Raw genomic sequence first — 12,447 nt, 5'->3', positions numbered from 1 at the left:
TCCCCGTATGGGGATTTCCCCGGATGAACTTGGGAAGTTCAAGTTCTCAATACAAGTTTATATTATATTTCGTATTTCTCAAACGAAAAATAAACATTTTTGGAACTTCAAAAAAATTATATTATAAGAAAATTTATGAGCTTACTTTAGTTTTAAAGAAATATACATCCCTTTACTGACACCCCGTAAAATAAAGAAATTGTTGCCAATCACCTTTGCAATCTATTTGGTTTCATTAACTTTATGTTCGAAGATAATTTTTTTTCTAGTGTAGTTACACGCGTATTTTTTTCGTTTATTTTCCATATCGAAATCAAATGTTTAAAAATACGAATATTTGCACAAAACTAAGATAAAAATAATCAATTAACAAAAATATTTAATTTAATGAAGTAGAGCAACTTTCACTTCGGTATGAAGGAAAATCGAGCGTAGAGCACACGTCAGAACGCTCCGGCACAAGGAGCGCGACTAAAGAAATTCGCTAGGATTTTTTCTAATTATTTTACATATTTTTTTAATATTTAAAGAATTATCAAAATTCAAAAAAAAAATTTTTTAAAGGATTAATACTCATTGGTCTTCAACCAACTCGAATAAATTAATGGAAAAAATAACTTTTAGCAGTATTTATCAATAGATTTTGTAAGGCAAAAATTGGGAAATTTAATGAATTTATAACGTTCTAATTAAGAAAATCATAAGTTTTTCGGCAAATGTATTCAGCAGTTTTTAATAACGACTATATAAGGATAATAATGCGCTGATCAGATTGTGTAAATTGTAATCGGTTGCAACGTAGTGAGTGCACAAACTTAGCTCGAAATGTCTTTGGGGGAAAGAGACTTATCTTGAAGGCCTGATTAAGGTAACATAAAGTAACTTTATAAATGTGAAAAAATTCACGCGCATTGCGTATATAACACTAATTGATAAACAAGAAAAAAAAATTCAGTTTATCATTTCATTAGCCGGGAAAAAATTGTCAAATAACTTGTTGAAAACGCAATTTTGCTAGACTGCAGCCTTAAGATTAATGAGATTATCAATAAAATAAAACATTGAAATTCTGCAGTTAGCCATTTTGACTAAAACACGCGTGACGTCACGCTTAAGTAAACAACTCGCGTCAGATGTGTTTTGTTGTTATGAATATGTTGAGAATACGCATTTTTATTTATTTTCTATTGTTTCACGTATGCTTTATCGACTAAGAACAGAAATACAATTGCGAATTCACGAATACGTGGTTCGGGGTTCTCCGCACCAACTTTATACAATCATTTCTTATTATTTCTCGCTTGAAATAATTACTAACACATTTTTGAGCATTATTTTTATGTGGATTCACACTGCAATACTGCACACCACTCATAAACTTTGAAATTCGTTTCTATAACACATATTAAATAAAGACTTTTTTAATTTTCTTCGCAATGCGTACAAATAATTACGTATTTACCAAAGTTTGACGTCACGCCTACGCCATGACACCTGTGAGCTGTTTTGGCACAGTTAATAAATATTTTTTGAAAAATGGCTTTTATCTTCGTTAAATTTAAGTATATTACCGAAATATAGGGTTTTTCTTGTATAGTAAACGTATACACACATTATGGAAGAGGATTTCAAAATCTTTCGTCATGCCTATTCAACCCCTCTACAGTCCCCTACCTCACCCCCCTCAAAATGGTTTTCGAATTTTTTAAAGTATGTTTCATCACTCTTATCAATTAAATTTGTTTAGTGGTCCCTAGAATAACTTGTTATTGTTCAAATAAAACCAAATTTAGTATTTTGTGACACTCACTTTCGAAGTTATTACAATTTTCATAAATTCACTATCCGAATTGATAGGTTTGCCATTTTGAGGGGGGTGAGGTAGGGGACATTAGAGGGGTTGAATTGTCGATAAAAATACCTGGAGAATAGCCCCTTCAAATATCGGTATGTCATGTCCGGACACACTGTATAGCCTATAACCTTCCTCGATAAATGAGCTATCTAACACCGAAAGAATTTTTCAAATCGGACCAGTAGTTCCCGAGATTAGCGCGTTCAAACAAACTCTTCAGCTTTATAATATTAGTATAGATAAATTATCCACTACATTTTACTACTAGAAATACATGATGTTACTTTACTACATATGTAATGACAAAATACATAATATTTTTTTAAGGTATTGTTATTATTGCTAGGCCACCGGCCAATACAGTGTAATAGTGTATTTTTTTTAAATGTCTGTGTTTACAGTACATATTAGAAGTATAGTATAACTTCACTTTAAAATACAATACATTAGAAATTTCATTAATTACAACTTGATAAAAAAAATCAATTACATTATGCAATGTTCACAATAGAAGTTTTTACTAAGCACCTTATCCAAAATTAACGTCCAAATTTATGATGGACCATTATAAGTACATACTAACAAGAAAAGTAGAAAACTTACAGAATGGTGCAATATTGATAAGCCCATCGGTAGCTTCGATGACCGGCGGCTGCGTTTTCTTACTACTGGAAGCAGCGGGCGTAGATAGGTTGATAAGTTGCGGGGGAAGCTTCAAGTGGTTCATTAGAGATGATACCAGCCCTTGACTGCTGCTTGGACCCGCCTGTAGGAATATTTTAGTTGAAAATAATTTAGATTTTATTAATAATGTAGCAACTACCGATACTATAAAAAATTTAAAATCATAAAAAAACCCATGGTTAAGTTCCTTTGTTTTTAATGAATATCCTAGGAAGCTATGAAATTCTTGAATAGAATAGTACTTTTAATAAATTTACCTGGTGGCAGGCATTGAGCTTTTTGACAGCAAGGTCCATACCACCCGCGTCTATGAATGCGGCTAAAACCTCCGGCTTGTCCAAAAGTCGCATAAGCAGTTGTTGCATCGCCTGAGAGAGATTCACCACTTCGTCTTTGGCTGAAAAAATAAATACAATTTAACTTTTCTAACTTGCTTTAATCTGAAAACAATCAATACAGAGAAGAACTAGTATATGAAAAGTTATTTAACAGCCGAACATCTAAACATTGATTGATTAAATATTTAGAAGTAATTATACATAAACTTTTTTTTAATGTTATCTTATATTATGCAGAGTGGACACGTAGGTATACAGATGGGCCTCATAAATTTGTTTTTTATAAGCTATCGTGCATTCGTAATATTAGTATGTATTTTTATCTTATTACTTACAGAGGTAACGTATAAGTGCGGGCAACATAAGCACAGGGCTGGAAGCCACCGCGGGAATGTGCGCCACCAACCAGAACACCTCCTCCTTCAGAGAGCACTGCTCCGTTGAGTTCTCTACGTTTCCGCCTTAAATTACAAAGGCATAAATTATGAATCGTGAATTTCAAAATAATTTTTAAGTATGTACCTAATATGTATATAATTAGGTACTTTTTAACTTACTTGAATTTACTACCATTGTGGTCATGCCATCGCACATTGATAGTGTCCTGTAGAACTTTTCCATGATTGTAGGATGTTGCAACACTGCAAAACAATAAGTTTATGTAAAATAAATATAAAAATTTTAAGAAAGTGAAATTCAATGATCACAAAGTTTTTTCACATAGAAAAGTCAGCAGTTGTTTGTCAAAGACAGAGAGTATTCATAGAAATCCTGATGAATGATTAAAAATATTCGGGTTCCTTGATATAATTAAAAAAGGAAATCTAATAAAATAATAACGTACCGGTGTCAGCTAGGCAAGGCGGACGCGGTACGTGCTTGCGCTCGTCCTCCAAGTTAGTGCCCGCAGACTGTTGTTGTGCCTGTTTGCTTTCGTCTGTTTGACTCTCCTCACCGCCCGAACCGCTACCACCGCTGGAGGTACTCTCGGGGCTAGCTGCCGCCTAATGTATATATTTTTATATGAGTACTAGCGGTCCGCCCCGGCTTCGCCCGTGGTACATATGAAAAATAGATGTTGGCCTATTCTCAGACTTACCCGATATGCACAGAAAATTTCATGAGAATCGGTCCAACCGTTTCGGAGGAGTATGCAGACTAACATTGTGACACGAGAATTTTATATATAAGATTTATTGGACAAAATAAACAAAAGACTCACAACAGAGATTTTAATTATAGTTAATTCGATTTTATAGATAGTAGATCAAATTAAAACGAATTATTGTTTGGCTTTCCTATTACAAAAACTTGTTATTCAATTACTCCAACGTTACATAGCAAAGTAATGGTACATGCTTTCAAAATTTACATTCTATGCAATTAAAAATGGTAGGATGATGATAGGATTACTAACATAGTTTCTAAGATTATAACATATACATAATTATACACTAATACACTAACACAAATATGGATGAATAAATGGGAATAAAAAAGTATTTATTATTAATTATATGCGTATAGTATGTACACGTACCTGAGTTGCGGGCTCAGCGGAGCTACTGCCACCCGCAGCAGCAGCCGCAGCGGAGCGCGCGCGCGGCAGCGGTTGCGCGAGCAGCTTGCGGCAGTAGAGCAGCAGCGAGGCGAGCACGGCGCGGCGGTGCGGCGGGCGGCGCGCCGGGGCCCCGCCCAGCACGTCGGCCAGCAGCCCGCCGCGCGCCTCGCCCCACGCGCCGCCCTCCGCGCGCCACGCGCCGCCCCACCACACCCACCCGCTGCACTGCTCCGCTTCAACACAAACACACAACGTTACAATACTGTTAGACGTAACTTTTGATTTGATGTTTTTGTGGATGAATAGTTGTCACTATTTCCTGTTAAAACATGTTTATCTGTCAAAAACTATAAATTGCCGCTTTCCTTTGAATCGTGGCGCATTCGTACGAATCGTGCATAAGGGCTCGGACGTTATACGACGTTCAACCCAACTACCCTCACTTTACTAATACTCGTTGACTTGCTGCGATTTGTTATCAACTACCTACATCAATTAGGTAGCTGTGTAGAATCGCAGTACATTATTATTACATTCAAACTAATTTCTTTAATTCGCGTTTAATTTCTTATAATACATTCAAGAACAAAATCTTAACACACATTCTTTAGAAGTAAGACATTTAAATCTCTCATTATATAAAATAATCCAGTTGCCTTTTAAGGTCAATCTGGTTTTGATATTTCTATTAAAACATCACTTACGTACATAAATAGTATAAATCACTTTAAATATTTCAACATTTCGCGTAAAACAACCTCCAGGAACTAATTAATAATAATTATAACAGTACTCACCGACAGCTTCAATCAACGGCAGCGCGTGGTGTATGTGCTTGGGCGCGAGCGCGGGCAGCAGCGAGTGCGCAGCCCGTAACAATGCCGCATGCAAATCGAGTGCGTGGTGTGCGTGCGCATGTGCATTGCCGCTCTGCCATAGCGCAGCTAGCGCACGTAATGTGCACAACGCGCCAGCCGCACCGCGTGGCACAACTACACGGGATACCACTGCTTGGAGGGCTGCTGCAGCGCCTGCTCCAGCTCCGACTGTGCTGCCACCCTATTGATGGAAAAATTAAATATAAAATAACCTTTTAGTTTTCAGTAAATAATCTACCCAATAATTGAAACTTAATACATATTGGAAATATGATATATCAATAAAATCTATTTCAACATGCAATATATTAAACACGTCAAATCAAATATTGTTTTCTCCGCGTGTTAGAGTAAGTATAAAATTTTTACCATGTAATCAACTTAAAATTAAATACAGCACATGAAGAAAATTATAAATATAACTTACCAAATAGGGCTCTGATGAAACGACGGCACCATCTGCAGCAATGTCAATGGATACAAATTTAACGAGCGCCGGCACGAAGTACTCGCACTCCAAGATCACGCGGCCCATCGTTTGAGTGCTGCCTTCCGTCTGTTAACATATTATATTACTGATTAAACTTATCATTTTTACTAATGACGAATCAAATAATTTAACATCTGTTCAATGTGGTTAGGTGAATTAAATAAAATAATATACCTGAAGAGGTAAACTAGCAACCCATGCTAATGCCTGCATTGAAAGCACCCAGCAACGCAGTGATATATTTTCCAATCTGTAAGTAATAATTGGATTTAAAGAATAGAACAGGATAGATTTATTGTATTTTTTTAAAGAATAAATATTGTATTTTATTTTAGAATAAATTTGTCAAAGTTAAATAAAATGCAGTCAACCTTTTTATAAGCAAAGATATAATAATTATGATAATTGTAGTACAAAAAAGTAAAACACATTGCGTGTAGAAGAAGCGCTTAACACTAATTGACATAAACTGCTCAAGTATAATCATTACGAGAAGGGTTACCTATCTTAATCTCGAATTTTTATATTCCGAAGTTTTGTTAGCCATATAATCGCAACTCCGAATTTCGTTTGCCCATTTCTTCATTTGTACGACGTTTCACAATCCAGACGAATGAGTTCCAGACATACGAAATCTAAATGCACAAAATCGAGATGACCGTAATCCATATGCACGAAAGCCAGATTTTTAAAACACAAATTTTTGAAATACAGTTAATTGATATCCAGACAAACAATGTCCAGATTTTTAAAATTCAAATAAACGATATCCAGAAAAACGAAATCCTTCCAGGGGGAACCTAACCTAACCTAACCTAACCTACTGAATAGATTTTAACACTTAAACCTTTCTGTAATGGGCAAATAAAACAATAGCGAGTCGGTTCTAGCACTCGCCGGCCGCTGCCGCGGCACGCTCGCTTCGCTCGTTCGGCTCGTGCGTGGGGTCGCAGTTCAAACCTAACCAGAGGCGGCTCGTGACAAAATTGTATGGGTGTTCACTTGAAATAAAACAACGAAAATACAATAGCGTTAGCAGGATAATTTATTACAAAAAAAATTAGCACCACATTATAAATCCATACTATAATATTATAAATGCGAAAGTAACTCTGTCTGTCTATCTGTTACTCAATCACGCCTAAACTACTGAACCAATTTGCATGAAATTTGGTATGGAGATATTTTGATACCCGAGAAAGGACATAGGCTACCTTTTATTGCGAAATATGTACCACGGGCGAAGCCGGGGCGGACCTCTAGTAATATTATAAATGCGAAAGTGTGTTTATTCGTTTTAATGTGACATGGCCATGGGTAACTTTTGACAGCGGTGAAACGACTCATACTAATGCGAATTTAACATCAGGGGAATCCGCGGGCAAAGAAAAATATATGAATATTGTTTTCAATCAAAATGATGATGATGATATTATTGTTCATGAAATTAATAATAATTCCATAATTCCAGGGCCCTGGTGAAGGCGCCCAACGACCGGGCGAGTTTATACGTTCGCTAGCTATGCAGATACTGAGCCATTCTGATGGATAGAGAGCATAGCACACCTATTCCCAGGAATAGGTGGGTGGTTGGTAGTACTTTAATCAGTCGTAAAAATTTCCAATTTTAGGAAGATTAGAAAAATGCTTTTAACAATAGTTAGGGAAATTTCGATTGACAGAAAAATTACGATAAGTCAGGAAAAAATTCTATAAATCAGGAAAATTTCCATGTCAGGAAAATTTCTTTAAGCTGGAAAATTTCCATAAGTAAGGAAAATTTCTATACGCGAGGAAAATTTCCATAAGGAAAATTTCTATACGCCAGGAAAATTTGTATGTCAGGAAAATGTTTATAAGCCAGGAAAATTTCTATACACCAGGAAAATTCCTATAAGTCAGGAAAATGTTTATAAGCCAGGAAAATTTCTAAACGCCAGGAAAATTTCTTTAAAGAAGGAAAATTTATATACGTCAGGAAAATGTTTATAAGCTGGAAAATTTCCATAAAGAAAATTTCTATAAACAAGGAAAATTTCTATCCGTCAGGAAAAATTGTATGTATAAGCCAGGAAAATTTCTATGCGTCGGAAAAAATTCTATACGTCAGGAAAAATTAGATAAGTCGGGAAAAATTAGATAAGTCGGGAAAAATTAGATAAGTCGGGAAAATTTCTATACGCCAGGAAAATTTCCATAAGTAAGGAAAATTTCTATACGCCAGGAAAATTTCTATACGCCAGGAAAATTTCCATAAGAAAGGAAAATTTCTATACGCCAGGAAAATTTGTATGTCAGGAAAATGTTTATAAGCCAGGAAAATTTCTATACACCAGGAAAATTCCTATAAGTCAGGAAAATGTTTATAAGCCAGGAAAATTTCTAAACGCCAGGAAAATTTCCATAAGTAAGGAAAATTTCTATACGCCAGGAAAATTTCAAGTGATAAATTATGATAAATTTATCGCTATTTGTCATTCATTACATCTGTCTTTACAAGTTCTAACAACGGGGTTTAGTTTTCGGGGTTTTAAGATTCGGGTAATAGTAATTCGAGTTTGTTATGAGTCACATGACACATCCCGCAAGTACGCACAGCTCCAGCGCACCTTCTTCACGCACGCAGGTGCAGTCACGTACACATGTACACACACACACGGCGCATACTCACTCACACTCGTGCGCAGGGATACACGTACAGTGACGCATAGCTCCACACACACACACACACACACACACACACGGCGCATACTCACTCACACTCGTGCGCAGGGATACACGTACAGTGACGCACAGCTCCACACATACACACACACGCATACTCACTCGGTGAGCGACTTGAGCAGCGCGGTGACCGTGTCGGAGGCGAGGCGGATGCGCGGCGCGTCCGCGGGCACGGTGAGCGCGGCGAGCGACCACGCGCCGCCGCCCGTGCCCCACGACGAGCCGTTCAGTGTGAGCCATAGAGACACCACGTTCTCCATGAACGTGCAGTCCACCTATAAAGCGAGATTAGGATGATAATAACGCGTCAAATTTTGAATTTAAACAGACACTAACTAACATAGACTATAGAAATGACTGCAAAATTTCACAGTGATATGCATTTTGTTGCAAAAAAAAATGTTTACAAGTGTTACTGTATACCATAGCGTCTATAGTGTATTTAATATTTATATTGTTTGCTTTTCATGAGTTTGATTGGCTTTAAAGTGATTTCTTTTTTGTAATAATTATTCTGAAGCAGCATAATAATCTCCCTAAATTCATTGGATATAATACAACACAATATTTATTATTATGAGCGTCCATCAAACAAACATTCTTGGAAATTACCATTAAATCTATAAATCTAATTTCAATCAAAATATTCACCTGATTGGGGAACTCCAGAGCGAGATGTCTGAACACATCGTATAGCGTGTGCGCGAGCGGCGGGTTGTGTCTATTCGCGGGCGCCGGCGGGGAGGCAGGCGAGGCGGGGGACGCGGGGGATGACGGGGAAGGTGGGGCGGGGGGCGAGGGGGTGGGTAGCGGTGTGGGCCGGTGCGGGGGCGCGCGTAACGCCGCGGGTAGAGATAGGGCAGTAGCGGCTAATACGCGTCGAGCGGCCACCTCCGCTGCCGCTGCCGGTCCGCTCTCTAGCCGCGCGTCCACACACGAGGATAGCGTGCTGTATGGATTTAAAACAAAAATATAAAAATGTCACCCGCAAAATATCAAAAGATGATCATTTAGTCACACTTTTGAAATAGATTTTTAATAATATATTCGAAGAATAAGTTAAAATTTAATTATAATCAACATTCTGATAGATAATACCTTGTGTTTAAATCGACAGCTTGTTTGGTTTTTGTCTCTTTCTTCACAGCGTCCAATAAATACTGCTCCAGTTTCTCTTCTGGTTCTGAATCATCTGATTCGATTAATTGACTCAATTGGTATTCCATGTAGTAATTAAGATCTGCAATGATTAACAAACATGTTCCAATTAGGAATTAATTGTACAATCACTTGAATAAAGGATAAAATTCATCAAAATATAAATTATTTACTGGATAATCTTCAATAAAACTTTGTACATTAGAACAAGTACAACACTTATTTACTTATTAACCTTTTATAGGAGCCTTCCCAAAGTTAGGCTGGTCGTGAGCGAGCGTAGCGGTCACACGCGACGAGCTAGCTGCGTTCCACTCTTCGGCTACTGGTGTTGTAGGTTCACCACATTCAAATTCCACTAGATCCTGATTAAATTTAAGACTTGATTAAATACACTGAGAACCGGTTTCATCATTTACTGATAATTTTCTTAATAGCTCTACACAACACTTTTTTACGTCTTTTTTTTTCATAATTTTAAGGGACAGACAAATGATAATTTCTATAGAACATATACAGAAGCTGTAATTGAACGAAAAAAAAAAAGACCATAAGTATCTTCAACTGCTTTAACTTCAACTTATCTGGCTTAGATAACAAATTTACAAGAAAAAAAAAGGAATTTTATTTTCCGATTTATCATCTACCACTATTGCACGGTACCAACCTGCAGCAGCGCGGTGAGAGCGTGGCGTGGCCATGGGGGCAGAGTGACAGCACGTCTTGCGAGCCCCAGTATCCCACCGCCTTCGCCCCACCCGCACCAGCCGCACCCACCGCACAGCGCGCACACGCGACCCACCACCTAGAGATAAACGACAATTTGATTTAGAGAACTGTTTTTCGCACATTACAGAGAGCGTGGACTGTCAGTCTTGAATTTCTAAATGGCATACTCGGCAAAATCAAACCCTAGATTTTACTAAGATAGAATTACACAATAAAATAAATATTGATCGTTAGTTCAATATTTGTATGAAGTTGTAATAAAGTTCTATAAATAATATTTGTATTTCTATTATTTGTTTTCACCCTTACACGGCAATCGTAGCAGAATACTAAACAAAATTCCTGAAATAATTTCATTTACAAGAATTAATTTAAATAAAAAAGACAAAATCTCACCTTAGCGCACAGCAGCAGGTGATCAGCCGCGTGCGTGGAGTCAATAGTGAGTATGTGTGTGAGCAGCGCCTGCGCGAGCGCGGACGCGAGCTGCGGGCTCACGATGCGCACGTCGTCCGCGGGCCGCGCAGTGCTGGCTGTGCTGCTGCCCGCACCGCTTGAACCGCTCGCCCGCTTGCCCATCAAAGCCATGCGCGCTTTCAGTGTGAGCCGCGCGCGCTGCGAATAATACACGGTTTATTAATTGCAAATAAAATGATCAAATACATTTTATAGGCGTTCTAGATAAATACCTTAATTTATTAATTTTCGAAATTTGCAGTATACATTGTTTTTTATTTTCAATTATTTATAAAAACAATTCTTTAACATGTCAATATTGCGTACTTTACATTTTTTTTATATTGAACTAAATCAGATATATCACCAATGACTTGGAACTGGCATAAAAATTAGTTTTAACAAAACATTTAGGGCCGATTTTGCAATGCTTGAATAAAACTTATTCGTCGAATAATGTATAAAACTACCATTTTAAAAACGTATTTTAATTGCCTTTATTTGACAATTTACGTGACATTTTAATATTATCGTGTAATACTTTATTGGACGGATAAGTTTTATCCAAGCATTGAAAAATCGGCCCTTAAACGTCACTTTTAATAAAGGTAGTCCAGCCCAATGCCGTACGTCAAATGTTAATTATTTAAACATTCTCAATATAAAAACGCATGCTAACCTGCTGCTGCTCGAGCGCCACCTGTATGCCGCGGCGCGACGCCTCGAGCTCCTGCATCTGGTGCAACAGCTTCTTGTGCAGCTTGCGGCGGTGCAGCTTGCACTCGGCAGCGCGCGGCGACGGCGCGCCGGGTGACTCGCTGCCGCTTGCTGCACCCACGCGCCCGCCCGTCACCCAGTCCCATCTGGATACAGTAAATTATGTCATTTTAGAACTTAACCTCGTATTGTTGAAATATAATTATTGAATTGTATTTCGATAACGTGAAATAATTGTTAAAAATCTAAAAAATTCGTTTTTTCTTCGTTACTGTTCCTCTCAATGTAATTTAAAAACACAAATCACAGTAACAATGTTGAGAAAATCAGAAAAAAATGATTGATAGCTCGTAGGATACAACAAATTTTCACAAGAAAATGTTATCAGCCATATTATTGTACCTATTGTGCGCGTTAGCCGGAGTATTAGCCGGTGTGTTGCTAGCGAGCGCAGCATCCAGTAGATGAGCCAATGCAGCCAACATAGCCGCCAGCAAGGCCGGCGGTGCGGGCCCGCTGCGCACGAGCTCCAGCGTGCGCGCCGCCATCGCTTGTGTGACGCCGCCGTTGTCGCGGCTGCCGCAGTGCGCGTACATGCTCTTGCGAGACATGTACATGATCGAAATCAGGCATCTATGAAAGCAAAATCATGTGTGAGTTAAAAAGTAACTAATTTTTTTCATCAATATGCTTTATATTTGTTTATTTTAGTTATTTATATTTCCAATGTACATACGGTGTATGACAATAGACGTTTGACCACCTATTAAATCTGCAGAAAAACTTAAAGTACATCTAGAAATCGATTTTTTGCATTATTGAAGTGAAACTTCTTTATCGGGGTTGTTAAGTACGAC

The 12,447-nt window shown here is 37.7% G+C and overlaps 1 protein-coding gene across 1 annotated transcript in view; it reads right to left on the bottom strand.

The window, feature by feature from the left end:
- Nucleotides 1-12,447, bottom strand: part of Bruce (BIR repeat containing ubiquitin-conjugating enzyme) — a 45,602-nt gene that overhangs the window by 21,074 nt on the left and 12,081 nt on the right. The window contains exons 17-33 of the mRNA XM_090112543.1: nucleotides 11,993-12,223; nucleotides 11,553-11,736; nucleotides 10,814-11,032; nucleotides 10,356-10,493; nucleotides 9,924-10,053; nucleotides 9,629-9,770; nucleotides 9,182-9,479; nucleotides 8,633-8,805; nucleotides 5,981-6,056; nucleotides 5,744-5,872; nucleotides 5,236-5,497; nucleotides 4,418-4,671; nucleotides 3,722-3,881; nucleotides 3,435-3,518; nucleotides 3,213-3,338; nucleotides 2,797-2,936; nucleotides 2,459-2,621 (exon numbers count right to left, since the gene is read on the bottom strand). Coding sequence (XP_089968669.1) covers nucleotides 2,459-2,621; nucleotides 2,797-2,936; nucleotides 3,213-3,338; nucleotides 3,435-3,518; nucleotides 3,722-3,881; nucleotides 4,418-4,671; nucleotides 5,236-5,497; nucleotides 5,744-5,872; nucleotides 5,981-6,056; nucleotides 8,633-8,805; nucleotides 9,182-9,479; nucleotides 9,629-9,770; nucleotides 9,924-10,053; nucleotides 10,356-10,493; nucleotides 10,814-11,032; nucleotides 11,553-11,736; nucleotides 11,993-12,223 — 2,909 coding nt within the window. The remainder of the gene's footprint in view (nucleotides 1-2,458; nucleotides 2,622-2,796; nucleotides 2,937-3,212; nucleotides 3,339-3,434; nucleotides 3,519-3,721; nucleotides 3,882-4,417; nucleotides 4,672-5,235; nucleotides 5,498-5,743; nucleotides 5,873-5,980; nucleotides 6,057-8,632; nucleotides 8,806-9,181; nucleotides 9,480-9,628; nucleotides 9,771-9,923; nucleotides 10,054-10,355; nucleotides 10,494-10,813; nucleotides 11,033-11,552; nucleotides 11,737-11,992; nucleotides 12,224-12,447) is intronic.

This window comes from Colias eurytheme, chromosome 18 (genome assembly GCF_061535395.1).
Source record: "Colias eurytheme isolate Ceu_HAF_F1 chromosome 18, ilColEury1 Martin Lab GWU primary, whole genome shotgun sequence".
Taxonomy (NCBI): Eukaryota; Metazoa; Arthropoda; class Insecta; order Lepidoptera; family Pieridae; genus Colias; species Colias eurytheme.
The sequence above is the reverse complement of the archived record's forward strand: the minus strand, read 5'-3'. Positions and strand labels throughout refer to the sequence as shown.